The sequence below is a fragment of the Neomonachus schauinslandi genome, chromosome 8 (assembly GCF_002201575.2).
Source record: "Neomonachus schauinslandi chromosome 8, ASM220157v2, whole genome shotgun sequence".
Taxonomy (NCBI): Eukaryota; Metazoa; Chordata; class Mammalia; order Carnivora; family Phocidae; genus Neomonachus; species Neomonachus schauinslandi.
Window position 1 is genome coordinate 54,451,034 of NC_058410.1, and position 27,743 is coordinate 54,478,776.

At 43.1% G+C, this 27,743-nt stretch overlaps 1 protein-coding gene across 2 annotated transcripts; it reads right to left on the bottom strand.

Moving 5' to 3' along the window:
- Positions 1-215: 215 nt before the first annotated feature.
- On the bottom strand, positions 216-22,383 carry PRDM1 (PR/SET domain 1). Of its 2 annotated transcripts, XM_021693140.1 has the most exons (7): positions 22,259-22,383; positions 20,421-20,660; positions 13,736-13,855; positions 10,159-10,411; positions 4,178-5,277; positions 3,598-3,726; positions 216-3,219 (listed from the first exon to the last, which is right to left on the bottom strand). In XM_021693140.1, the coding sequence occupies exons 1-7, from the start codon at positions 22,298-22,300 to the stop codon at positions 2,647-2,649; spliced, it is 2,457 nt and encodes an 818-aa protein (XP_021548815.1). In that variant the 5' UTR covers positions 22,301-22,383; the 3' UTR covers positions 216-2,646. The 2 variants fall into 2 exon arrangements, with proteins under 2 accessions (XP_021548815.1, XP_021548816.1); XM_021693141.1 differs by lacking the exons at positions 13,736-13,855; positions 20,421-20,660; positions 22,259-22,383 and adding an exon at positions 10,628-10,636.
- Positions 22,384-27,743: the final 5,360 nt, after the last annotated feature.

Sequence of the window (27,743 nt, forward strand, 5' to 3'; positions counted from 1 at the left end):
TTCGCTGATGAGAGAAAACGGACCACCACTTGAGACCACCCAAAATGGTGGCCCCGGGGGGGGGGGGGGGAGGGGGGGCGCGGGCCGGGGGGGGGGGGGGGGGGGGGCAGGAGAGAGGCAAACACTGTCATGTTCAAAAGTGTTCCCTAACGGCACGGTGAAGATGTCGCTTCACTGGCCCTTCACTGAAGACATCAGACAAGCACTGGTAAAGCATGAACATTTATATTTAATTTACATTTTGACAATTTGCACATAAATAACAATGTAAACCAGTACGTAAACATAAGATAGTTTGTTGTTCTAGCAAAGTAAAAAGCCAATAACTTTGGTCAGTTTTAACTTTGATTAGAGGAAAAAAATAAAACCACTGTTGATTGTGGGCTCAGCATTCACATGTAAGAGGCCTACGAGGGAAAGTCAAATGGTAAAGAGAATCAAGAAGTCTCAAGCAACGCGGGTCTTGGTAAAAATTCCCACAAATAAGAAAGCACAAAAGGGAAAAGAAGAGAACAAATGAGCAGAACCGAAAGTATTTGGTGTCAATGTCAGTGTGCGATGCTTTGGTTTACCTACAATTAAGGACTGTGTTGGTCCAGCACTGATCCATAAAAAATTGTCAGTTTTGCCACTTAGAGGAACAGATCAGTAAGGCTCTGAGGTATCCCTGGATTCTCCTAAGTTCGTCCTTTGCTGCTGGTTGACAGTAGTTGCCATCAATAAAAGGCTGAATATAGAAACCAGACTGATTAGTGATGCATCAGTTAGTGAGGAAGGAAGGAAGGAGAGGAAGAGAGAGAAAAGTTAACAGTGGTAAAGGGAGTAATGGGACTTTATTTCCGTGACTTGGGTGTGACCACATAATCATAATGTGGCAAAACAAAAATAAAGCCATCTTAGACTGCCCTTACTGGTGAAAGACGGTGAGTATCTCTCCCCCTGGTTGTTATGCAGTCCCCATCTTTGCACCAAGGTTTTGGGGTCCCTTTCAATAGCAAGGAGGTGCCCAAGCTCACCAATGTCTATGATAGTGAGGCCATCAAGTGTTAAGCAAAGCCTCAGAAAGGATTGGTTTTCTCTTTTTGCCCTTAGGAAAAGTAGGTTCTTTTACATGGTTTGGCTCACAATTTAAGTGGTTATAAATATATTATATATACACATGGTATAGTGGTATAAATAGATTTATAAATATACATCATCCTTTGCTACACCTTGAATGCTGACATGTAATCTTTGGGCTTAGCAGAGTGAAAGACAGAACGGCACACATTCTGTCTTTCTGGAGCGCACTTGGTTTCTCCTCTAGAGTAGCAAATCATTAGATAAGACATCACTTCCTGTACTACTGGACACACTCAATGAGGTAATTGTTGTTGAACAGCTTTGCAATGCCCTTTCATCTTTAATTAAATTAACCATAAAATGTAAAAACACAAATACTGAGGAAAATCTGAGTTTTACAGAACAAAATACAATTGATGTGTTGGGGATAGGAATGTGCATTGCCTGCTTTTACCCTAAGACAACAAGAATACCCGTTTTTCGGTTTTTTTGTTTTTAAAGTGTGGCCTGAGCCTATCTACCTCAAATCCTTCCCGGTAGAGCACCATGTCTGTGCAATCTTGACATAACAACAAAAAAACCCCCCAATAACAAAAACAACACCCAGACTCAAGCCCCCAAACCTCACACATACAAAACCACCTGTGCTTTGGGAACATTTCGCGGTGGTTTTAAACATGGCATTTTTGTCTTATTCACATTTTCAGATAATACATTGGGATGCAACGGTCACGTGACCACTCTGAATGGTCATGTGACTTTGGGGGTGGGGTAACCCTGCTCTTTGGAGAGGAAGACAGGTTGGCAAAGCCTTCTTGTCTCCTTTCTGGTAAATCCATGGCTAGGGGGAAAAGAATCTGAACTATCTACACAAACATACAAGATTCCCTTTCTTGTTTCTTCTACTGAAGTTATTATTGGGTAATTCTGCACACATTCCCCAAGTTACACAATGCTGTTCAAATGACAGATCTTATGAGTTAACACATCAACTGTCTAACTTTGGCAATACCAAACCTCATTTTCAAACCATTATTGTAGAGGGAGGTCAACTGAAGTAATGTATTTGTTTACTAAATCATAGGGACTCAAACAGATGTGCAGAAATTATCTACAAAGAATGGCCACAAGACAAAAATATAACATTTATAACTCAAATTACAAGGAATTTTTCCAGTCATTGTAAACTTTTTTAATTATTGCTTTTTGAACAATAAATTGTATAATAAATTATGAAGGATTATCATTGAAAAAATAATTATGGCTAGGCAATAGTCTTAGCAATGGGAAGGCTATGCAAACATATCCACACAAATATTCAAAATACACAGGTTCAAATATATAGATGGGGGTGTAAATAAGTATATATAATATGTATATATATTGTCTTTGCTTCATTTATGCCCTGAGATTTCAGTAACTTTGGAGTTCCTTCTTTAATTCCAGAGAGGTGAGGGGAAACCATCTGCCGTCAGGAGAGCTTTGCAGAACTGGAATTATGTACAAGCATTTGCTACAGGCACCCTGACTTGCCAAGTCATAAGTTAAGAAACAAAACAAAACACTTTTTGTTTTCTGAAAATCTTAAGGATCCATTGGTTCAACTGTTTCCTGTTTGACCTTTACAGGCCCCAGAGGTAGTGGGTTGCTGTGAGCCAACTTCATGAGGGATGGGTCTGATGACTCATAAAGGCTACACCCTGAGAGGAGTCCATTCCCCATGTTTCTATGCAAAGACACCTTCAGGCCAGTTTCTTCCTTCTCTTTTCTGACCACAGCCAGAATTTCTTTCTCCACCACAGAGGTCACATCAATGTTGTCCTCCATGTCCTCGAGCCGGTCGGCGTTGTCGCTGATGTCAAACTTCTCGATTTCTTCGTTGATCCAGGTCAGATCCTCCAAAGGCATCCCCGTGGCTGGGGCCACGGGACAGTTCCCCTTCAGGTGGACCTTGAGGCTGCAGAGATGGATGTAGCTCTTGTGGCAATGGGCACACTTGTGGGGCCGCTCCCGGGTGTGTAGGCGCTTGTGGAGTTTCAGGTGCACAAACTGGGTGAACTTGGCAGGGCACACCTTGCACTGATAAGGTTTCTCTCCAGAGTGGAGTCGCAGGTGGGTCTTGAGATTGCTGGTGCTGCTAAATCGCTTGTGGCAAACCTACAGGTGGGGAAGCGGGCAGAGAAGGGAAGCGGGAAGACCAGAAGATTAAGAGTTGCCAGTGGGAAGGGCAAGCTTACATACCGACGCCCAGCAACCTGTGAGGCGAGAAGCCTCCCCGTGGACCTCTGGTGTGGCATTAAGCAAACAGGCAAATGTGGGCACGGCGCGCGGAGGTGTTTACTACCCCCTGCCATTTTCCACCCACTGGAAGCCGGCCCTGTCATCATCTCTGCTCATCAGCAGATACAGGCTTACCAGCCTGTGACCGGGCAGAATTCTTGTGTCGGTTTAATCTATGGGCTACAGGACACAGGGAGACCGCCCCTGAGACATTCTCTACAAAGGTTAAAATTTCTACCAGAAAACACTGCCCACCTGGCATTCATGTGGCTTCTCTCCCGTGTGTACCAGGTAGTGTTTCTGCAGGTGGGCGAGCTGAGTGAAGCCCTTGTTGCAAGTCTGGCATTTAAAAGGCCGTTCTCCGCTGTGCACTCTGAGGTGGACCTGGAAAGAAGCCACGTGCGTTAGCCCTGCTCTCGGTCGGTGGGGAGACCTCACATTTCTGCTCAAGGACTCAGGCATTTACGATGCGGACATCTTAAGAAAACCATCAAGTTAAATCTTAAACCGAACAAACGGAGCCCCAATATTTTCAGAACGCTTCGTTTCGTCTGCGCCAAAGGAACAGAAGTCACAGACCCGCAGGACTTTAAACTGATCTTCTAGCCCAAACCCCACATTTTCACTATTCTGAAGAAACTCAGCAGAGAAGTTACGAGTCCGAAGTCACAGAGCCAGAAATGGCAAAAGCAAAGGAACCCCGCCACCCCCAATCCACTACTCCCGGCCCGAGTCTCACACTGGTGCAAAAGCGCCTAGTGAGCGGCGCAGAGCGAGCGACACGCAGGCGCGCACGCGCACACGCGGCAGTGGCCGGGCCCGCCGGGAGGCCTACCTTCAGATTTGAGAGCTGGCCGAACGTCTTGGCGCAAACGTTGCATTCATACTTAATCTTGCCATTCTGCTTCTTCAGAGGGTAGGGCAGTGTCTTGTAGCCGGTCATATTTCTTTTGTTTTTAATGAGATTCATGGCTTCGTCACTGCCGGGGGCCGCCAGCGCCGCTGAGGTAGCTTTGGGCTGCACCACGTGCTCCGCCGAGGCGGCCGTGCCGGCCGTGGGCGACCCGCTGGTGGGGCTGCTCGCCCTGTCCTTCATGCTGGCGGCCGCCCCGGGGAGGGAGAAGGCACTGTGTGGCGCCGGGACGAGCACCTCGCGCGCGTGGTCGGGCTGCAGCGGCCTGCGGGCCCCGTCCGAGGGCAGCGAGCTGGGCAGGGAGGCCGGGCTGAGCAGGGGGTGCGGCAAGCCGCCGCCGCCCAGGAGGCTGCCGTAGACGGGGTACAGCCTGGGGAAGAGGCTCAAGTTGCCCACGCCGCCCATGTTGCCCACGGCGCCCAGGCCGTTGCAATTCACGCCGTAGGGGGGCAGAAGGAACTTGGGGTAGTGGGCGTTGTAGGAGGGGATGAAGGCCGGGGGCAGGTGCGGGGTCGGCGCGTAGCCCGGGTAGGAGCCCAAGCCTTCGGGGCCGTAGGGGGCGTTCAAGTAGGCGTACGAGTCCCGGTGGTCTGGAGGGCAGGACGCCAGGGGCGACACCGTGTTCCCCGGGCTGCTGTGCGGGCTGCAGCTTTTGAGGCTTTGGTCGGGGCTGCTTCTCGCCGAGGGGCTCGGGGTCGTGGAGGACGGGATGGGGGAGTGAGTGATGTAGGTCGGCCTCTCCAGCCCATAGGCTTTCAAAAAGTCCTCCGGCAGAGGGGCCCGGATGGGGTAAACAACCCGAGGGTAGAAGGGCATTTCCGGGCTCCCGTTTTTTCGGAAGTCGTCTGCCTCCTTTTCTGACGCGAAGGGTGAAATGTTGGAACGGTAGCAGTCCTTTCCTTTGGAGGGGTTGGAGTCCAATTTCAGGATTTCTTTCACGCTATACTCTCTCTTTGGGACGTTCTTCGGGCACAGTTCATTTTTCTCAGTGCTGGGCTGCTTTGGATGGCCCTGGGTTTGTGCTGAAATAAAGAAAGGACGGTTACTCAAAGGGTTATAGAGAACTGAAGTGAAATTGCTAAAGCTGCTCTCTCCTTGAGAAAACCTGAGCGCCATCTGGCCACAAGCGAGACACACCTGGCTTCTCAACGCCCTCTCATTCTAGAGGGCTCGGGGCCACTCGCTCAGACGCACCGCTCCATTTCCTTCTGGACAAAACAGGAACGGTGACAACATCTCGAATCAAGAGCACCGTCTGGATTATTTTGTTTCTACCAGTAAAAACTGTATGATGGAAAAGTGCTGTTCAAGCTAGAACGGAAGAGCTTCCATTAAAATGGGGTGGAAATAATCCTGGGGTGGGGGTGTCAGAGGTTAATAAAAGTCATTCTGGTGTTCACATTGTACCGAAAGGAAATCAGCACACCCTGAGAACTAGATGTGAAAGATTAAGTCTCATTTCAAGTAACAAACAGTCATCAGTTTTCACCTCGATTCTTGTTTAATACGAATTTGATAAAACCCTGTTCAAACTGCCTATGCCAAGTAGATTAGCAACATGGATGCCACCCCTTCCTCTCGAGTTGCTGACAACACAAGAATGGCACCAAGGCTCTGCCTGGTCTAACCAGGCTCCCAGCAATGCTGTCCCCTGGAATCACAAGGCGTGACATACTCATCTCTGCCAAACCACAACAGGCACTTCCCAAGCCAGTTCAATTACTTAGAGCACCAAAGAAAACAGGCAGCTAAGATGAAAGCATTTATTCTATATTATTACTCTGTAAATACACTATTTAGGAAGAGCAGCAATGAGGACAGTTCAGGCTCTCCAGGCCATCAGCAGCCCTGCCCCTCCAAACACACGGAACAAACGACGCCTTGAAAACACCAGTCAGAGCAGGGAACACCAAAAAGTCCCCGCTCAGCCTTCCCTGGAAATCAAAAGTAAAACATAACGCTGCTTCGCTGGAGCTCTGGTTATCAGAGGGCAATCATTCCAACTGAACAGCTGCCCCACAAGGAGGAGTAGGTTGAAGGCATGAGCCAGCCATGTGTGCGGATGCCTTGGGAGGCAGGGGAGCTCTTGGCCTCCGCATCGGAAGGGGATAGGTTTGTGGGACCATGCTGAAGCCTCTGTAAAAGTATCATTTGTCATCTCAACAACAAAAAAAAGTTTCCATTTGATTTCACTGAGAAAGCACTCCAGGCTTGATACCTGATAGGTCTAGAAATGAACTCTGTGGAAGTCCAGATTCTGAACCCTTCAAATCCATTCTCTGGACTGACAGGCTTGAGGGATTCGATTCCAGTTTGAGAGGCCCTCGGAGAATGTTATCTCCTGCTAGCTGTTATCAGTTACTCCCGGGTGAGCCAGCAGCCCCAGAATAAACACAGCCAAGACACTATCAGGGAAGATGCTGATGGGGGCAGTGATGGAAAGCTTGTTGAGGGAGAGGGATTTCTGAAGCCACTAAACCAAAATAAATAAGCCCTTATCGGGCCAATATCAGTCTTTCAGTGAGGCCCAGCAGGCAGGAAGTTCAAATTGTCACTTTTGTTTTTTAAAGCTGAAATGGTAAAGGAAGAGAGACAACTAAGTTGGGAAACTGATAGGCGAGGCATCTCACAGCCACAGGAAGGAATTTTATGGAGGTGAAAAAGAACAATCTGGAGGCACCCGTGTAGGCCCACATTTAAAAAAAAGATGGCACCCTCATAAAACGTACAGAAACTTCACCATTTTCATGTGGCCAATTACACCTCAGTCTCAGAATTTTTCCAGTGGCTTCAATACTCTCTTGGTTCTAAAGTTCAACAGAGTAAGCCCATAAACAAGAAGTGCACGTCCATCAGTAGCACTGTCCCTCCTATTTAGTCAGGTGTTCTCACTAGGTACCTTAATAATTCGGTTATTAAACTGAAAACAAAGCTAATGACTGGGCCAACAAACAGGAAAGTCAGAATCTATAATTTTCCATGCAAAAGACTTAGCACAGGACCCAGCATATAGTAAATCCACAATCAACGTTTGGTATCTCTTATGCCTCCATAGAAATAAATTTCTATCTTCCTCCAAAACAATATCCAGAGGGAAACGTTAGCTCCCTAAGATGTTCAAAGGTGGAAGTCATGGAATCTATGTGAAGGTACATTTTAAAAAATCATCCTTCAGCAGCTGAGTAATCAGTAGAGCTGGTGTCATTTCTGACTCTCCCACTCAGCAGCAGCTTGAGTTAACATGAAGAAGAAAATCAAGATCTGTTTTTGTTCTTAAATCTTAAATGGCTGTAGGCGGACGGAGTCATTTCAAGAGTGAACTGCTTCTGAAGGCTCTGAATGGCTTAATTATGCCGACTCACATTTTCGATCTATAATAAGAACCCCCAAGACTACAAGAAAGAACCTAGAAGTTCTGCAGTAGGCAAAACAAAGTCTGTTTTCAACTGAAACTGAGAAAGCAGATTAACATTAAGAAGTCTATAATTTGGTCAACTGTTTTCTAGATGGGTTGGTTAGATACATAGGAAAAAAATACCAAAAACCTGGGAGGGGTAAGAGTTAAATTTAATAGTTTCTACTCCTTTTCTTTTGTTTCTTAAAAAAACGCCACTTTGTGATTTCTGGCTACTTATTATTTTTTAACCTCGGTTTAATTCGAATCTCTTCTCAAAATTCTACCAGTTGAACCATCACTGCCATTTAACGTCCTCACGGAGATTCTGGCACAAACCTCTGTTGTGCTCGAAGCATGGAAACCCAACACAACTCATTTGAAGACACAATCTACCTATTAGGCCTGATGAAAGAGTGGAAATTTTCCTGATCAGAGGCTCAATCATCAGTTACCACACCTAAGACAACTGGTTTCACAATCGGCAGCAGGAGTCTTGGCTTAATGTGACTGGTTATTTGTTCACTCTCCTTTACTATGAACACTGGAGAAGGAAAGGGTCCCTGAAAATGTTAAGCCACCATTTAGAAAAAATTCTGCATAAATAAAAAGGGACATTTGTGGGAACAAAAGTGTCATTTCACAGTATACATGGAAGTTGCTCTGAACACAGAGAATAAGCACTTGACTCTTAAATATTGTGCAAAGCCTTCGGGGAATAAAAATGTAGGGCCTTTGAAACCACACCAGGTGAAGGATGTAGGTGAAAAAGCTTCTTCGTGGTTGGTGCAAAGTCACTGGGGTGGGTCACTCCAAATGGAGTTACTGTTTGAAAAAAAAAAACCAAAAAAACAAAACAACCAAGGTCTTTCTCTGAATCCATGAATGATGAAGCTCAAGGAATGTAAGGAGACCTTGCCATGCTGAGAAAGTCAAGAGGAAGCAGCACATCTTCCTGTGAGAGGCTCTGCTAGAATATAAGCTGTTTTTTACCACTCGGCCCTGCGCAGTGGGCCTGGCACGTGCAGATGCCAAAACAGCTGGAGGGCTCCTGGGATGCTCGGCGCATACCACAGACTCTTGGGAGCTCAGAAGAGATAGGAGGGAAAAGAACTGACACCTTTGGTCAGGACCTGATTCACCCCTCATGCTCATGTTTGGAAGCCAGGTTGTTTCCAATTATTCCAAGACCTCTTCCTAAAGCTCAAGGGTGCACTAAGAGCCTGTGTGTGTGTGTGAGAGAGAGAGGACCACAAATGCAAACTTGAAAGGTGATCCTGAGAGGGAGATTCATAAGCTTTTATAGTCCCAGCTTTTCAGAAAACTGCAAATATAGTATTGAGATCGTAGGGAGATCAAGTAAACTAGACAGTGTGGGGTAAGCACCAACTAGCTACAGACTTGGCTTATCCTGACCAGGACAGGTAATGGGTTTGTTAATTGGTCCTAAAGTTGAAGTCAAAATTCTAATTTATGTTAAAATTAACATTCATTCCAAATGCTTCAAAGGTGGAAATGTGAACTAAAACAGTTGAGCCTTCAGATAAAGCAAAGAGGACTGCATTATCAACAATTGGTAAATCTGGGTAAAAGGTATCTGGGAATTCTTTGTACTATTTTTGCAACTCTTCCTTAAGTTTAAATCATATCAAAACAAAAAGTTACAAAAATTTCAGAATTTAGACGCCAAGACCTTTACACCACAAGGATCTAATGTTAAAAACTTCCTTAAAACGTAGTAGTCTAACTGAGAACACACAACCATAATTACAACAGATTGGAGTTTTATGGTCATTCTTAAATTGTTCCTAGAGATCACTTGAGAATGACTAAAATGAGGTAGCCCTTTGCAGAGGGGTTATGACAATAACTTCAACCAAATAAAAAAGTATAAGCTATTTAAGGAACTGAGAATTTGTTAAAATAAAGTGATACATAGCTACTGTAATAGTGATCAGGAAGTTAGATAATTAGGTTTTTGCCTTAAGGAAGCTAGGATATAAAATCTTTAGTTATCCACTTAAAATAATATTTTAAAAATTATAGCTGTGAGTTTTTCTAAAAACAATCTGATAAGTTCTACATCAGACCATATGTTGACAACCAAATGTGCATCTCCACAATATTCCAACACACATTGTAAGCACCAACAAATCACCACAAACAAGGGCTATACCTTGCATACTAGGCATGTCAGGACCAATCCCTTTTATACTCCCTACCTGCCCCCTTTTGGAAAGATTAGAATTGGACATATATTTCTTCCAGTAACTTTCTGAATTAAACATTCAAAATAGCTTTTAATATTTTACATGATCAAGTTTCATAATGGGCAACAGGGACTAAAATAATTTTTTTTCCCTTTTCCTCGTCGCTTGTTTAAAGTCACCTACTTGGCCCAACAAATGAAGCCATATAATTAAACAACATGTTATTAGCTCTTAGGAGCAGAACTGACATTACTGGCATTTTTTATTGATTTATTTATTTTGTTCTATAATCCACTTACTGAGATTCATCATTGTCAGCTCTCCAGGATAAGGGTAGTGAAGCCTCTCTGCAAAGTCCCGACAATACCACACAAGAAGCTCCTGGTTGTCAGGGATGGGCTTAATGGTGTAGAAGTAGATGTTCATCCCGTTCTGACACGCAGCCAGGTTTTGCTCCCGGGCAGAGTGCGCCGGATTCACATAGCGCATCCAGTTGCTTTTCTCCTCATTAAAGCCATCGATGAAGTGGAGAAGCTCCCCTCTGGAATAGATCTGTCCAAATGAAAAGACAGACGTGTAAAAGAAAGTCAGCCCCAAAGCAATGGAAAGCTACCCCGGCACCTCTAAGAATAAACACGGCAAGGACCGTGTGTGATTTCTCATTCCCTGTTGCCCACTTAGAAAAAGAAAGAAATCGGTTTAGCCAGAGTAGTCTTGAATCAGCAGAAAATCAGGACGGAAACAGGTAAGGCACACTTTGTCAGTTACCTTTTCCATTTCAGTTTTATCATCTTTTCGTGTTTGGGGGAAAATGACAGAAGAATGAAACACCACATTTCATTTAAGGAGCTGCCTCGGACAGATCAAACCACCAGAGAGTATTACTTTTGCTACAGCCGTGAACGGCAAATGGGCGAAGCTACTAACTTTAGTTCCGATTATGCTGACTTTGAATGCTTTGAGTCACTGGGTAGAAGACCAAGCCAACCGAATACGTCAAACTGAGTCTCAACTTTTTCTATGGCCTCTGTACTTGCCGTTTCCTACACCCCCGCCCAAGGCTTAAACTATGCAAACATCCTCCACCCCCAAGCCTCCAAGTCCAGAAGTAACACTTGTTCATATGAATACTTGGAACCCTGCCTTTTTGTGGAAACACTGGGTGGGGCAAAGGTGAACTTCACCTGCCATAACAAAGTGAATACCGGGACAGAAGCCAGGATTTGACAGTCGACTAAGAAGTCACTTTTCCTCTTGATAAACATGTTCAGCCTTGCACTTCTCTTTTCAAGCCGAAGGAGGGGAGAGGGAACCCTCTTATCTGTAAGGTGGTTGGCTAAAACACCAACTGACAGAGCCATAGGCATGTGTTTTTCGAAAAAGAACAGGAAGAAACTGTGCTCTTCTTTAAAGGCAACGCATAATCCTCACGGTAATACTACTTCTGGTTAACAGATGCGCTCAGGCTATGTTCCGTAAAAAGGCAGAGGTAAGAATAGGAAAAATTAAAACATACATTCTTGCTGAAACTACTTTATAACACTCCTCATCCTTCCACAGAAAGTTTCTCTCTCTCCCTCTTTTTAAGGTGTACCACTTTTTCTTCAGACTTAAGAAATTTCTTTATCCCTCTATAATCAATACCTGGTTATCTGCAACTCGTAGTCTTCAAGTAGGAAGGCACTGGTTGTAGCAGAAATTTTGCTCTAACCGGAGAGGAGGTTATGGCTTTGTTCCTAGTCACATACTGAATATGATAGTCTATAAATCGTGTCTGTATTTCACTCACACGTATCAGAAACAAAAAGGAACTCTGTCCCTTTAACACGGGCAGTAAACACCAGAATCACTTTCTTTTAAGAGTAACTTCCTGTAAATTGTGGAGGGGGAAATACATGTGGCTTCATCAAAGCAGCTTGTGAGAGCTTTTGCGGTGTGTTTTGTTAAGAGAAAATGGAACAAGGCTGGGTGAATTCTGCTATCAAGAGGGGTTTTCAAGTTTGTTTACTCTGATGTGCAAACTTCCAGGAACATGGGGTTCCATCGTTCTGCACTCTTCGCTGGGCGGAGACTGCTTTCTAAAGCTAAGGGTGTGGGATTCCAGTCAGCCTTCCATGGACTACAATTTACTGTACGCTCATTTAAAAACAGAAACGTCTGTGCCATGAAGTCATTTGTACACACACACACGAAAATAAAATAATGTGTACGTCAAATGAACACTGCTCCTTCTCACCTCGCTACACTGCCATATATTATCAGGAAGATTAAAAAATGTGCTGACTCATAGTACAGTTACAAGAAATGTCACTGGTTTCTCAACTTGAACATCCCTACTCTTCTTTGACTGTGTAATTTGCATGAAACTTTTTCTTTCCTTACAACAGATGTTCATATTCCTGCCAGCAAAATCAGGATACTTTTAACAACATGTGGGGAGTCTTCTCCTACAATATCCTTTGTATGTGAAAGACTGATTCAAATAAATCCTCCCAAGGAAAGCATTTCAGTTCCTTGGGATGAATCTTTAATGAACCAGGGAACTGGGGCAGAGATAGGAGGTTCTTAAGTATTTCTGGCCTTTTTAAAAAATGAGCATGCATTAATAAGTCTCATGCTGGATCGTGTTAATTCAGACTTTTGACGCCAAGAATGACACACTTCTGTGGCTCACTTCTGAGAAGACTTTATTGGCAATAAAGGCAAAAATGCACTTACTAACATTTTGCCCATTATAAGTCACAAAGTAAATATATCTTAAGTATGTGTAATTATTAAATAAAAATTGTGAGCCCACAATTCTTAGTGAACAATTCTTAGTGCACTCTCTTGATTGGAAAATAGTAAAATAAAGTTCTAAAAACACAGAACTCCCTGGATTAAAAAAAAAAAATCCTGTTTCTATGGAACAGCTTCTGAATGATCCCCAAATAGAAGTCTTTTATAAAGATACTTCTCCAAAAGATATAAGCATGGTGGGTAAAAACTGGCCAAAATAAGTATAATCCAGTTTTTGTTGTTACCATGCAGCTGTTTCTTAAAAGAATTCAAATAATGGTTCCCTGGTAGTCATGTATAAAAAAATTACTTTTAAATTTAGTAAGCATGTCCTTATTTCCTAATTGAGAAAAGTGAATATCCCAGAGAGATCTGTGGGAAGATGGAAAGCAGTCTAATTTTTGTCTCTGTTCCCTTCTAATTCGGGGTCTTTTACTCAAAAGTTCCGTCTAAGTAGTTCATCTTTGCGGCCCTTCCTAATCCTAATATTCCAAAGGAAATTGTATGGGCCAGACTTTTATGCTCTCACGATTGTAAGCACTTCCCTTGTGCTATGGGAGTAAAGTACAAACTGTCAAAGCCGACAGTTTTATGATGCAGACGTAAGACCAGTCCCAGTCATCTCCATTCCCCCAGTGTCATCTTCTACCCATCCTTCCTTAATGGCATTTATTTTCACGCTAATTCATTTACGATTACTCTTCCATTCAATTAAAGTTAACTCAGCAAGAAATCAAGAAGGGGTGAAATCTAAGGCTTGGTGACTCATTACTACTTCCTTGCAGAGAAATGCAAATGAACCTACCCTTGAAGCAAGCAGCAAACTGTTTCCTTTCATCACAAAGCTCTAATGAATTGCAAAAATTAAGATTCACATACAGTCCATATCTCCATCCCTAATCACCTACAGGCTGTATTTCTAGAGCCAAACAATTTAACCAGTTTCAATCACACTTGCTTACAACTCCCTGTATCCACAGGGGCCCTGAAGAGTTGTGGTAAGCCCCAGTACAGGTTGAAAAAGGAAGTGACCCAGCAATTGTGGCTCCATTTTTTTCCTTAATTCTTAAGGAGTCTGAAAAATTTTTCCCTACTTACCCGCCAGAAATATTTCCTGTTGGCATTCTTGGGAACAGTATCATTGGTGTAGATTTCACCTATTAGAGGTCCAAAACGTGTTCCCTTTGGTATGTATTCTTTACTCACCACTCCAATAACCTAAAGGAGATAAAACATGAAATAATTACCTCAACTGTAAAATATTAACCGATGATTTTATTGAATCGAATTGTCAAGTGGTAATACAATCAACAATGACAAAACTATGATACGGAGAGCAGATATCAATGGTGCCAACATAATTTTAACAACAAAGTTCATCTTAGGGGGAAACCATCTTTTAAGCTCCCAGATCATAAGCAAATACCCAACCAAGCATTAAAATAGTCTAAAGGATTATTCTCTGGTGACTTTTTCATTTTTATTATTACTTTTCATACTAGAAGAACAGAGAGGGTAACCATTCTGTTTTATCTGATTTTAGAATCAGATACTGCAGAATTAGACGGTCAAGATTAAACTATTTCAGCCTGCTCCTAGTTTCTTGTTTCTCCTTCTCCATCAAACCATAAACATAGCATGCTTGAGGGGAATAAAATAGTTTTAACCTCAAAAACCAAAATAGTACTCTTTGGTTGTTCCACAAAGACCTAAGGAACCAGAAGCAAAACACACTATATTTTTTTTCATTCCAGATGAGGTTTTTTTTTTTTTTTCATAGCTTGTAAGTTCTCTTTAATAGAAGAAAGATCTTTCAAGTAACTTTGTTCTGCCCTACCATCTTCTATTCAACAGTGGTCAAAAGTTGTCCTTTGAAATGGAATTTATACTGAGGAGAGCTGTGGGTTCTAAGATCTGAGGAAATGACCTTCTCAGATTGGATGTATCACACTAGGGCCTTGCTAAAGAAACATGTTAACTATGCCAGTTCCTCCTTGATCGTAAATTTCTTTAAGGGAGTGAAAAAAAATCACCAACCAGGAATCAGGAAGCAATTCATCACTATTCAAAAGAACTCCTCTGTAAGTAGTCCTCTGCATCATTTCCCAGTTAGTTTTGTGTTGCTTTTTATTCACTTTCCCATTTTTTTTTTTTTTTTGTCCAAAACCGCCTACAAATTACTTATTGAATACCTTACTGAAATGGACCAAGAGGGGAGGTAAAAGAGATATTTACTTCCAGGTTTACTAAGCCGGATGGCTCCTGAGTAATTGTGTACCTGCCGTGGTAGGTCCAAATATATGTATCAGTCAATGTGTACAGTGGAATCTCAGATTTTGGTTGTGATATACATTGATATGTCAATAAATCTCATCAAGAACTTAAAACCTGTTTAAATGGATATGGAATAAGCACATCTCCATGGTTGTAACAGCCTAATCTTTCTTATGTACATTTCTTATCAGCCAATTATTTTTTTTTAACAATTTAGTATTCAATATACAAGCCACTGGAGCATACACCCAGACTGGAAAGACAGGAATAAAAAAAGGAAGGAAGGAAGGAAGGAAGGAAGGAAGGAAAGAAAAAAAAAAAAGAAAGAAGGAAAAGAAAAGAAAGAAAATTTCCTACACCTAACACAAGTTGAAACGAGGTTGTGAGCTAAAGTGTTATTTTTGGTACTTTATGAATTTCTGGCAGAGAGCTGAAAAAAGCAGATGTTCATCTCATCCTCCTCCTCTGCCTTCATTTACATCTATGTGCCCTTTCAATACAATTTATCGTTACTGGTATTTGTTGGCAGTAAAGCTACTGGGGACAGGAGTAGCTCAGAGCAGTCTTGAGATAAAACTGCGTACTAAAGCTTAAGTAGACTTACTTATGCAGAGACTCATTATTTACGATGCATTATTGAACCTAATTAATTTGAAAAATTCATGGAATTGACTTCTATGACACGCAAATCATTTGGCATTCACATTCGAGTGATTATTCCATAATATTAAAATGACAAACAGGAAAAACAAATAATGTCATTTGTTGGTGAGCCAATAATTAGCAGTTGATATTTTCAACATATCCACTTTAAAGCAGTGATTTAAAGAAAGGTACTCAACTGGTTCATCAACTTTGTTTTAAATTATAGTCTCTTGCAGACAGTGTCTTGGGAGTCAGAGCCTGATTACCAACAAGTAGCATTACATTGAGGTTGGGTTTTTTTTTCTTCCAAATTGCTCTTTTTTTAAACCAGTGGGCCTCTTGGTTCTCATCTATCAATCTTACACTAAGAAAACACACAAAATTTTCTTATGGCCAAAAAGAAATCAACTGGAATCTTATTTCTACAAAAGAATTTGCAGAAGACATAACCATCCAGCACCTATTTGAGAACAACTATAAGCAAGTCACCGAGGAAGCTATAGTACACTACTTGCCATCTATAACCTTACAAATGCAATTAAGCAAGCAAGACAGGAGAACAATTAAAAAGAGGAGGGTCTGTGGTGGAAGAGAAGTCTGAAAATCCTCAAGCCCCAAACAACTGTAAGAACCTACACTTATTGTGGTGAGCATTTTGTAATTAAAAAAAAAAAAAAAACCAATATTAGATTATCTTTACAAGTGGGACAGAACCCTATTATTTAAGTTCCATTATACACAGAGCTATCGGGAACACATAAACTCACACAAGTGGATACACAGAGACACAAAATAATAGAATTTCAAGGTTGGAAGGAATTGTATAGCTTAAATACCATCACTATCCATTCCCAGCCCAGCACTTTAGTACAGGATAAATACCTTCATCTCAAACCCATGTCTGAGACATTATTCAAAGAGGACATACGAGCTGCAATTCTAAGATTACAGCACTCGGCTAGGTAAGTGTGGAAGGGGAACAGGAACCAAGGTTGTTTTTAATGGGAAGTGGAAGACCAAGTCCTATTCTCCCTCTTGCCCCAGAAAGATCCAGATGTGAACCTTAGCCAACGACAGTCTATCCCTGGAGCAAACACATGAGACAGAGGAATCTGGTGTGTACCTCGGATATCACAGTGCTAAAAAAACTAATTAAGAATGTGTTCACCTAAGCTCAAGAAGGAAACTTCACAGGAACTGACCAGGGTCCTAAAGAATTATTACTAGGAACAGACTACTGTCTGTGTGCCTCCCATAATCCTATCTGGGAGAAGACCCTGGTCTCCACACTTGCTTGCCTCCTCTCCCGCTGCCCCACAAGCTCTTCCACGCAGTGCCTTCTGTTGGGAGCGAGCCCTTCCACCACTTGGGCAGATCTGTCTCTGTCAGTGGCCTCAGTTACAGCACACACCCTGATGTCTAAGGCTTCCAGACAAAAAAAGGGCTTGTTTTTCATTGTATAAAAATGAGAGATTTCACAACTTAGGGGGGGGGGGTTTGCTGAATTTAAGTCTGATATCAAGGAGAATATGAACTTGGGTTTTTTTTTTTAAACAATTCCTCCTTTAGGGAATCTACAAACACACACACATAGCAGTGGGCTTTAAGCAGAAACATTATTCAGGTTTAAATGTGGTATGAGCATCCTCACCCCAAATTACATTAAGATGACTTTAATTACTAGCTATCTCTTCCCCTCCCCGAATCCACCCCCCCATAAAAATGACTTATTAGATTAAAAATCTATTTTGAATACAAGGGTATTTACATTGAGATGACTAGAACTCTGTAGTGGACTAAGACTTCAGCTTGTAATTCACTTCATTTTTTAAAAAAGGGAGTGGGATGGATGGAGATGTTTTTGGAAGATTTCCTCCTTAATTATCTGTATATTAAAGGAAACATGGTAATGCCTTGGTACATTGTCTCACAAATAAAAGGTAGTAGGAAGAAGAAGAAATTGCATGTTATGGAGAGATACTTTTTACAGATGGCTTGAGTTAATAATGGACTTCAATCAAAATAGACATTTGGTGAGTCCCCATCATCGGTCTGATGTTTATCACCACATGACTCTCGGAGGTCAGACTTAGAGCCACCATGCCTCTTGAATATAAGCAAACTTGATACAGGCTACTGCTTCTAAAATATAACTGTTTAAATTGATCTGTCTGTATTCATGTATTCACAAAAGATTATTTCAGGAAGACAAGGGGAAAATCCCCCCTAAAAGAATAACCCATCAGTAAAAAAAGTTTTAAAAGTTTTGAATAGTATGTCTATATTTGGTTTGAGTTCTGGAAATAGGAAGTAAGAACAGGCTCATTAAAGGTGCAGAATGATTCTAAACCAAATCTAAAAATGAGGGTCAAGATCAGAAATTTGGTTCGTATGTTTTGTTTTTAAACCAAAAGAAAAAAAAAAGGTGCTGACACATAGCACAAATTCATAATGAAAAATGGTCTTGTTAAAAAAAAAAAACCCAAGTATGTCAGCACAACAGTACACCATGTAACATCTTCTGTTACTTAAATGAAAGCATATAAAGAAGGGCAAGATCAACCAGTGAGATAAAAACCCCTTATAGAAAGGCTTCTTTCCCCTCTTTCCATGGTCGGTGGGACTGAAAGAACTAACTGAATAATGTCAATGTAAACATTTCATCCATCCTGAAGGTTTCCATTCGAGAACTGGCTTTCAGGTATCACACCCTCAATGGCTCAATTCCATGAGCCTCTTTCACCCCCGTAAGGGAGCTGTCCTTTCCCAAAGTGCAGAAAGGAAGGAAAAAGAAACAGACAAATAGGTACAAATTCCAGAATCAGTGTAAGACAGCATTGCATTCGAGTTGGCTTCCTGGTTGCTTTTATGATTAGGAACTGGAGATGTGTTATTCAAGTGTTTCAGTTAAATAAAATATGGGAAAATAGAACAGGAGGACCCTGATCTCTTATTAGGTTAGTTTTGAAGGACCCTCTTTAGGGTTACAAGAACATACTGAAATAGGAAGTTCTACGTTCAGAGGAGAAAAAAAAAACAAACCAAACAAGCTTAATAAAGGATCGGTCTGCAAGATGTAAAGACGATAAATAAAACCACAGTGACACCAAGAGGGGCCAGTGTAGCATAATCAAGAAGCACTGGCTGGGGAAGTCAGAAGAACTTTGCTCCTAGTCCTGGCTCAGGCTTCTCACTACACATCTTGGGTAAGTGACTATCTTTCTAAACCTTGGACTAATGATCTGAGAGCATTCCTTTATTTAGCTATGATTTTAAGTAGAATGATGGAAATTGAAAAACAAGCTAAGAGCTGAACAGAGAATAAGAACATTATAGAATGAAAAGGCAAAGATGACCCACAGAATAGAGGTCTTTATTTCAGTCCACTGGGCAGGACAGTGCAACAAGGCACAAATGAACCCTGGGAACAGACCACTATTTTGGTCAAATATGATATGGAAAAAAACACACGACACCTTCTAAAGCCACAGCTAGAACCTTAAATAGCCAAACAAATCCTACATTGATTCCACAGGCCACGTATCATGAAGCTTTCTATTGGAAAGAGTGTTACTCTCAGAAAGAGGTATAATTAAGGCCGACCTCTGGGGTTAAATTTTTGGTTAACGTTCATGTACAACTACAATTTAAATTTTGGTTTTTATAAAATCTGCCTCTATTCTTCCAGCAGGGGGGAAAAAAAAGGGGTAAGCTTAATGAAACTCAAAGCAGAGCTGCTCTATTTAATTTTAGACAGCTGTGTCTCCCCCTCACCAAAAACACTGAACTCAGACACACAAATAGGAAAGAGACAAAGTATTTCCCAAACAACAGGCTCCCCCGACTCCTTCAAATACTGTTCCTTAGGGAAGGAGGAAAAGTGATTTGACATGGCTCTAATAAATAGTCCCAGCATCAAGTCATGGATTCCTACAGCAAGGAATCACTTCTTTCTGAAGGCAGCGACAGAAAGGACGGTAACCTGTGGTAGTCCTGGTGGTGGGAAGTCTGTTGAGGGGTCAGTTCCCTCAACTCAGCTCCGCTGCAGAGACCAGTAGGAACCACTGCAGTAGCCGAATTCTCAAAACAAGAGGTGGTTCTGCAAGTTATTTCACAGCTAAACATCACGCCTAGCTATAATCATTATATAAAAGGGTAAACACAAATCCTTTGCTCATTCCAAGTTTGGGTTTCCAGCCCCTTTGAAACAACAAAGAGTGTACCCACTTCAGAGGCCAATAAGGAATCAGCCTGCCAGCCTAGCCAGAGCAAAGGAGCTGCGGCAGATAAACAGTGGTTAGCTCTGAAGTCATCCGGATGCAGGACACTTTTACACGAACCTCTTCTTGGTTTATACCATCACTTCAGTTCATAAACACGCCAAGGTTTTGAGAACAATCTTAGAAACCCAGCTAATAAAGCTGGCTCATTAAAAAGAATAAAGCCATCTAATGACCAAAAGGAGACAAAGGAAACATGAAAAACTTTTTTTCTAAGAAAGTTTTCTCCCTCAAAAGCTACGGTACACCTGGAGGACTAGGGTCAGCAAGTCCAGGGTGGACAGTGGCTCTCTCGAAGGTTGTTGACAATTTCGCCCACCTTGTGCTGCCCTTGCACTTTGCCAAGATGTGTCAACTTGCCAAAAGATTTAACTGTTTGCTAATTAGTATGGAACAGTGGAGGGCCGGAGGAAATGAGAAGGACAGACTTAGGAAAAGAGAAAGCAATGAAAGAAGTGAATTAAGTAAATCAATTATTTACTGATACTTACAGATTCTCACAGAAATACGAGGCCGCAAGGGCAAGTGGTAGGGAGATTGGGCGTCAGGTGCCAATCTTCTTCAGCAAGAAACCAGAGGCTTACCTCTTTGCTGTTTGTGGCATATCTGAAAAGCAGATTCCTTGGTAGGGATGCCTCTGCCTGAACTGAAGTCCCTCCGTCGGCGCTGCAATCCCAGGGGTGGTCGTTCACAATATATGTACACTTCTCTTCGAACTCAGCCTCTGTCCACAGAGTCATATCTGCGTCCTCCATGTCCATTTTCATGGTCCTGTCGGTCAACCCTTGAAACCTCACAGCACTGGAGCTACACTTCGGGGCAGCCTGGAAGAGAAGGGAAAAGGCCTTGAATCCCCATTATCTTGTGGCTCGTCCTAGAGGCTATGACTAATACAGTAGTCTCAAGACTTTAAAAGCAGATGCAGAGTGCTTGGTACAGTTGAGTAAGAGCCAAAAAGCTGTATAAAGAAGACTGCCTTGAAGCAAGGTTTTAAAATGCTACTCTTACTTAGTTCTTAAAAAAGAAAGACAGACAAGACTGTGGCAAACTCACTGGGGGGGAAAGGGAAGAAAAAGAAAGAAAGAAAAGAAGCACCTCCGAACAATCCCTGGCTTTACCTCTCACAGCAGAAGAATGCTGTGGGCACTCAGTCCTATGTCCCAGAACTCCTGGGGTCATGGCCACCAGACCCTCAGCGCTGTGGAAAAGCTGCCTCAGAAAAGTGTCACAAACAAGGAGAGGAAGAGGAAGGAGCTCTGTCTGCCTCTGAATGAAGCTAAAAATGGAAAGCGCGTGTGGGGCAGGAGCGGAACCCAGCCGGCCTTTTCCAAATGGGGAAGACTGAACTTTCCCACCAGCTCCCAACGCAAAACAACTTTCAAAACAACTCGCCGCCCCCCCCCCCCCCCCCCCAGCTCTGCTGCGCGCTCCCTTTCATCCTCTCCCATGGAAGACTGAAAGGGTTGCATCCTGCCAGCATCACTGAGCTGCAGCTTTTCAGAAATGGTCTGGGAGCACAGGAAAACGTGGAGGAAAAATGGGCGAAGGGGGAAAACTCCTGGCAGTTTCCTTTGACTGGTGGGCATCTCACACCAAATTGAAAAAGCAAAAACAAAGCATAAAACTGTTCAATAGCATTCCGTGGAGAGAATTCCTTTAGGAGCCCTCAGCTACAAATAGCACTTTCCATTTAAATCTGAAAGTGTACGAATTCCCAGAAGTCACTGATGTGCTTCAGTTTACTGTAACTAAAGTTATAACAAATATAGAAGACTCAGAGGACAGGCTCTTGCTTCCACTTGTAAACTGATAAGGATATTCCCGCAAATCCCCCCCCCCACACACACACTCAGAAAAGTGCTTTCCAAAGAGAAAAAAAGGTAAACAACTTCTGCAATGCTTTTCCCTACAATGTTTGATCAAAAGTAGGAACATGGGTAGCATTTCCATGTAAGAACGTGTCCTCCTTAGAATGTAAACACAACTCTCCGTGGAAAGTCCTTCAAAGTGGCTTTCACATTCTTCTCTTTCTTCCCTAAATACGATGCTCTTTTAAAGAAGTCAGATGCAAAGTTGTCTTTCCTGAGTGACGATTTAGACAAACTTGCTTGTTTTTATTTAGTTCCAACATGTACAGTCATGATGCCAAATAAATGTTCAAATAAAGCAAAATTTACAAAATTAAGCCAACCCGGAGAAGTCACTTTGACGGGGGTGGGCAGGAGCCACTACCGAAATTTCAATGAATCAATTACGCCTCGAACTGAAAGGGTTAATGATTCATAAGGAAAAAGTCTTACAAATGTTTGACAGTTCTAAGAGCGCTAAAGCAGAAGCTGTCCTGGTTTCTACTGCGACTACGCCAACAATAACAACAATTTCTGATCAATTTCAGAATTAAAAACAAGATCAAGTTCCTTACCAAGGTCGTACCCACACACTTTTCCAAGCAAATATCCAACATCTGAGATAAGTGTCGCTCATCTCTATCTACACAGTCCACATTTCCTCCGCGTCCCCTCGCGCGGCTGAGGACTGACGCGCACCTCGGCGGTCCCTCCTGTTCTACGGCCGCCCCGGCGCCCGCGTCCCGGCTCTCTGCGGCGGACAGGTGCTGCGCGCTGCTCTGCCTCTCCGCAGCACTGGAGGGCTGAGTGTCACCGCAGCACTTTCAGTCTGTGTTAACCAGACCGGAGGCTCCTTTCCCCTCCCTGCTGCAGATTTCCCATTCGTCTGATTCACTCCCACCAGCTGCTGAAGGGGGCGTGGCCACACCTGGACTCGCCGGAGCCGCGCAGAGAGCTCAGCCCAGGGCTTTCCCCCAGATCGCGAGCCGCCTAGAGCTTCATCCCTTCGCATGTGAATTTCAACATTTATTTGGAATCTTCCTGCTTCCCTTTGAAAGCACTTAACCTCAACGTTTACTCGGGCCGTATTGTATTCTAAATACTCAGCCCGCCCTCCTTCCCGCTGAGGCTTTCGAAGGGGGCGCACATTCCTTAAATTAAGGGAAACCTAAAAATTACCTAAAAATCTTGTAGTTCCTCGGCTCAATCCACACTTTAAAGAATATACAAAATGTACCTGAAAAAAGAGTGCGGAATTATTTTTGCACTTCATGTAATAAAATGTAGCTGTCTAATCTTCCAGCTATAGCCCGTGAAATGCACATCCCCCTACCCTCCAAACTTGTCTGCTTCCATGTCTCCTGCTAACTGAAATACATTCAGATTTGGTAGAACTAGCTTCCCTCTTTCAACCATTTAATAAATAGGGAAATAGGGAAAAGTTATAATCCTACAGATTAAAAGTCTTTGCCTTTGCTCCCCTCCCCAAACCCACAGCCAGACTTCCGAGGAGGAGCATGTAAGCAAAGTGTAGAACATTCATCGTTTCACAGTTAAAGAGAATGTTGAACTGATCACTGCAAGTGGAGGGCAGACGGAGGCAGTAATTAGTGGGGCTCGTTCTACGCCCTGTCCGGCTTTTCCTCCAGCCCCAGTCAGTCCTCTGTTGAAGGAAGGACATCCTGTGATGATGGCATACAATGTCCTGTTTGTTTATTAAGAGAGTGGACCTTGCATTCCTGCTTCTCATTACAAAACAAACCAGATGCTTTACTTCCTTCAATGGTCTTGTGCCTTCAGCAAGGAATCCTCTAATTCAGAGAAACAATGATGCAAAGGGTCCATTTATAGCAGGCACCCCATTACAATTACTGTTTAGATCACTGAAACAGTCTCCCACTTTTCCTGCTTGCCTCATAGAGGTGGTTGTTTTTGAAATCGTCTCTCCTTCAACCTTAGGCTGCAATGTCTTTTCTAACATTTTAAATACACGTGTGCATACACACCCACATCCCAACACACACACACCCACATACACACACCCAGGCCCTACCTAAACCTAATGATACCAACTTAGTCATACGATGAAGTGGACATTTGAGTATTTGTTTACAGGAAGAAACAAAACAAAGCAAAACAAAAGCCCAACTCGATCATAGAAATAGGTCTGTTTATCTTTAGCATTTCTTTTCTCTCTTTTAGGAAACTTGTCTAGAATTTTTTTTCTCTCTTTTAGGAAACCTTTCTAGAATTTTTTGGGGTGGGTGGGAGGCAAAGACTATTTGCCAGGAAGTGTTTTTTGCGTATAAAGTCCTTCCACAATCTCTGTAGCACAGAACAATTACATTCCCACTAGGGGACATAAGTAACACACACTCCCCCCGCTTGGCTGCGGGGCGGCTGTTATTCCATGTTAGGCCAGAGGGGACGCTAGCAGCAAGAGGAAACAGGACTTTCAATCGGCAGATGTGCTAAGATGTGCTAAACGGAATGAACAATTCCTAAGAGTTCTCAGAAAGCTCCAAGATGATAATTAAACAGGAGAAATCCAGCCTTCTCGAGAGGGTTTATTAACTGATGCTGAGTCAGCACCACAATGGACAGAAAAACAATGTAGTCATACTGAAGGCCGGCCTGCTGTTGCAGCAGTCTCGCCTGCAGATGTTAAAGAGTATTTCACTTCCCTTTTAGAATCAAACTCTGTTCTTGGGCCACATACACCATGCAAGTGCTGGTGAGTCAACCATGGTGGAGTAAGGGAATAGGCAAAAAGTTGGATATTTGAGGTGGGAAGAGGCTATTTTAAGCCAAATATTTACTTTAATGACTGGAAGATGCCAGTGAATCAACTCGCTGTTAATTAATATCAGCCTGCACTCACCTTCAGAGGTGGTGAAATGGGCTTGAGTCTAGGGGAGGAGGCAAACTTCAAATACCAGTGTGGGGCTTAGCCAGGCAACCCTAAAATTAGTTCCAGGTGTTCCAGCTGAGCTGGAGAAGGCCACGAGTGGAACTTTAAGGAAAGTCAGTTTTGAAACACAGTGTTAGACTAGAAAATCCTTCAAATGTTTCCTTCTTGTCTAAAATAGTACCCCAACGTCCCCCCATCAAACCATTTCTATTGCAATGATCACAGTCAAGGATAGGCAATAATATAATTAAAACTCAAAGATGCGGGCGCCTGGGTGGCTCAGTTGGTTAAGCGACTGCCTTCGGCTCAGGTCATGATCCTGGAGTCCCTGGATCGAGTCCCGCATCAGGTTCCCTGCTCGGCAGGGTGCCTGCTTCTCCCTCTGACCCTCCCCCCTCTCATGTGCTCTCTCTCTCTCATTCTCTCTGTCTCAAATAAATAAATAAAATCTTTAAAAAAAAAAAAAAAAAAAACTCAAAGATGCAAAAAAAAAAAAAAGAAGGAATAAAGGAAGCATGTCCCATCAGAACAAGCATGCTCCTATAGTCATATTTAGATATGGTCCAGCACAAAAATGTTAAGTGGGGAGAAGAGGGGTGACCCCTGAGCTTCATCTACCCCTTCTAGAAGTCCAAGTACCACATTTGGAATACTGACTAAAGCAGGGAGACGTTGGTATTGGTACAGCTGTGCAGACAGAGCTATCTAATGCTGCCACGGTCTGGAATCTTAAGTCTTAAAATGTTTGTTTATAAATAATAACTTGATTCTTTTTTAGTCACTCTATTATTTCCCTCCCTGTTAGAACACCAAAACAACCTCAGTTACTTTTATTAATCAACATTTGTTGTCAGGCAGATTTCTCTCATTAAGAGTGTTCACATGGACACCTGGGTGGCTCAGTTGGTTAAGCATCTGCCTTTGGCTCAGGTTATGATCCCAGGGTCCTGGGATGGAGCCCCAGTTGGGCTTCTTGCTCAGTGGGAAGCCTGCTTCTCCCTCTCCCTCTGCCCCTCCCCCCTGCTCTTGTGTGTGCTCTCTCTCTCTCTCTCAAATAAATGAATAAAATCTTAAAAAAAAAAAATGTTCACAATGGCAGCCAATCATAAATGATCCAGATAGCTCTGCTCTCAGAAACCCCCATCTATTCCCTTTGATGGTGTCATCACAAGGGCTCAACAAGCCCGTGTTATTCAGTCTGAGCTACTGGGCTTGGCCTAGTCCTGGGGGGGTGGGGGCGGTGTAGGAATTACAATGTAGGTGGCTAGAGGACTGTATGGGGAAGAAGATATGGTAGAATGAAGGGAAACTGAGTACCAAATCTGGGGATTTGACTCCACTGGGGGGGGGGGGGGGGGGGGGGGGGGGTTCTTCCTAAAGAAAGTAAAAAAATGGGATGAAATGTGCCCAAGATGAAACATGTTTTCATTTTCTAATTCAACTCCTGCTATACCCAAACAAGGTCAATGACAGACTAACCACATCAAGAGAACACCCCCCACCCTCTTCTCCCCACTCCCTACCCACCCACCCACCCCCACCCCCCCCACCCATTTCCCACTTCCTGTAAGTTAGGCATCTTCATGCTGGTAAACATTTGGGGACCAACTGCAAGCCTGAGCTCTAAAAGAGGGGCGCCATGGCTTTGAAGCCCTCCCACATGTCTCAAAGCCACGCTGAGAACTAGAGGGACACTTGGTTTTTAAACTCTAACAGCCTTTTCAACTCAGTTCACTGGGCTCAGCTTTCTGGCTGCCTTCCTTTTGTAAAGCCGGACAAGAAGAGCAAGTATGTGTGTGAGTGAGAGAGAATGTATGTATGACACATGCTATGTTACAATGCAGCGTGTGTGTGTCATTGGTATGATATGTGTATGATATGTTTCAATGATGTGTTGCATCAATTTAAAAATAGCACAAGCCTTCCTTCTTATGACAGGGCTCGCCGCCCCAGCTCTTTGGACAAACATACTCAAGGCCTAAACCTTGGGCCGGGGATCCTGGGAGGCTGTGGATGTTTTGAAATGAGGTCAGTGTTTTGACTTCCTAAATAAGGGAAACAAAAATTAAGTAAATTAAAGAACCAAAGTCAAGCTCCTGGCCCTCAGTAGAAATAAAAATCTGGTAAGTGCCATCTAGAGGACCTTATAAAACCCACATAATGGGGCGCCTGGGTGGCTCAGTTGGTTAAGCGACTGCCTTCAGCTCAGGTCATGATCCCAGGGTCCTGGGATCGAGTCCCGCATCGGGCTCCCTGCTCTGCGGGGAGCCTGCTTCTCCCTCTCCCACTCCCCGTGCTTGTGTTCCCTCTCTCGCTGTGTCTCTCTCTGTCAAATAAATAAATAAAATCTTTAAAAAAAAAAAAAAAAAAAAAAAAAAACCCACATAATGTCTGAGGTCTCAGTATTTACAAAACCACCTGGGTATCATCACACCCAAGTGTCTCTTTCGCACTGCTTTCAGACAGACGGTTGTGTTCTTATCACATCATTCATCTATTTTTAAATTATTCATTGAGTTTGACATCCACCACCTTAATAAATAAGCAATTATAATCTTTTCCATATGATGTGTGGAAACCAATGTAGGTTTCTAACATTAGTTTTTATTCCTAATTATGTTTTTATTTTAGGGAATATTCAGACAAGAAAGGGACTTAAACTTCTGGAAAGGCTGCAAGGAAGGTCATTGGAAAAGGAAGATCCTCCCTGAACCCAGAAAACATTTCAAAATCTTATATTTGGTGGGGAAAGGGAATAAAACGAAGCTAACAGAAGGCAAAAGATGAAGTGTAAAGTAAGGGAGGGTGTACAATCTGCAACTCAGCTTTCTCTAACCTCTTCTCTTTGCTTAGGGAAAAGGAAGAGTAGCTTCCACGCAAGAGAAGGAAGACCACAGACCAATGCTTGCTTCTCTCACCTTACTGTGGGTGGAGGTGCCACACTGAAAGGGAGGGCCCACGGTGGAAATAAAAAGAAAAGTGGTAGATAGGAATGGTTTTCTAGAGGAAGAGGAAGGCGGGGGGGGGGAGTGAGGTGAAGGGACCGCAGGGGCGAGGCCGGGAGCGCCAGCGTGGGCACGGCAGTCCCCAGGGAAGAAGAAAAATGTCCCCTGCGTAGGCCTGCCACAGTGTGCTTCTCTGAAGCCACG

Bases quoted from the DNA above. Each gene is read 5' to 3' on its own strand.
- PRDM1 (XM_021693140.1), bottom strand. From the start codon at position 22,300: ATGTTGGATATTTGCTTGGAAAAGTGTGTGGGTACGACCTTG. The intron at 13,856-20,420 runs GTAAGCCTCTGG...TATCTCCTTTAG, and splicing joins ATGCCACAAACAGCAAAGAG to GTTATTGGAGTGGTGAGTAA. The intron at 3,220-3,597 runs GTGGGCAGTGTT...CCCCACCTGTAG, and splicing joins AGAAGCCACATGAATGCCAG to GTTTGCCACAAGCGATTTAG.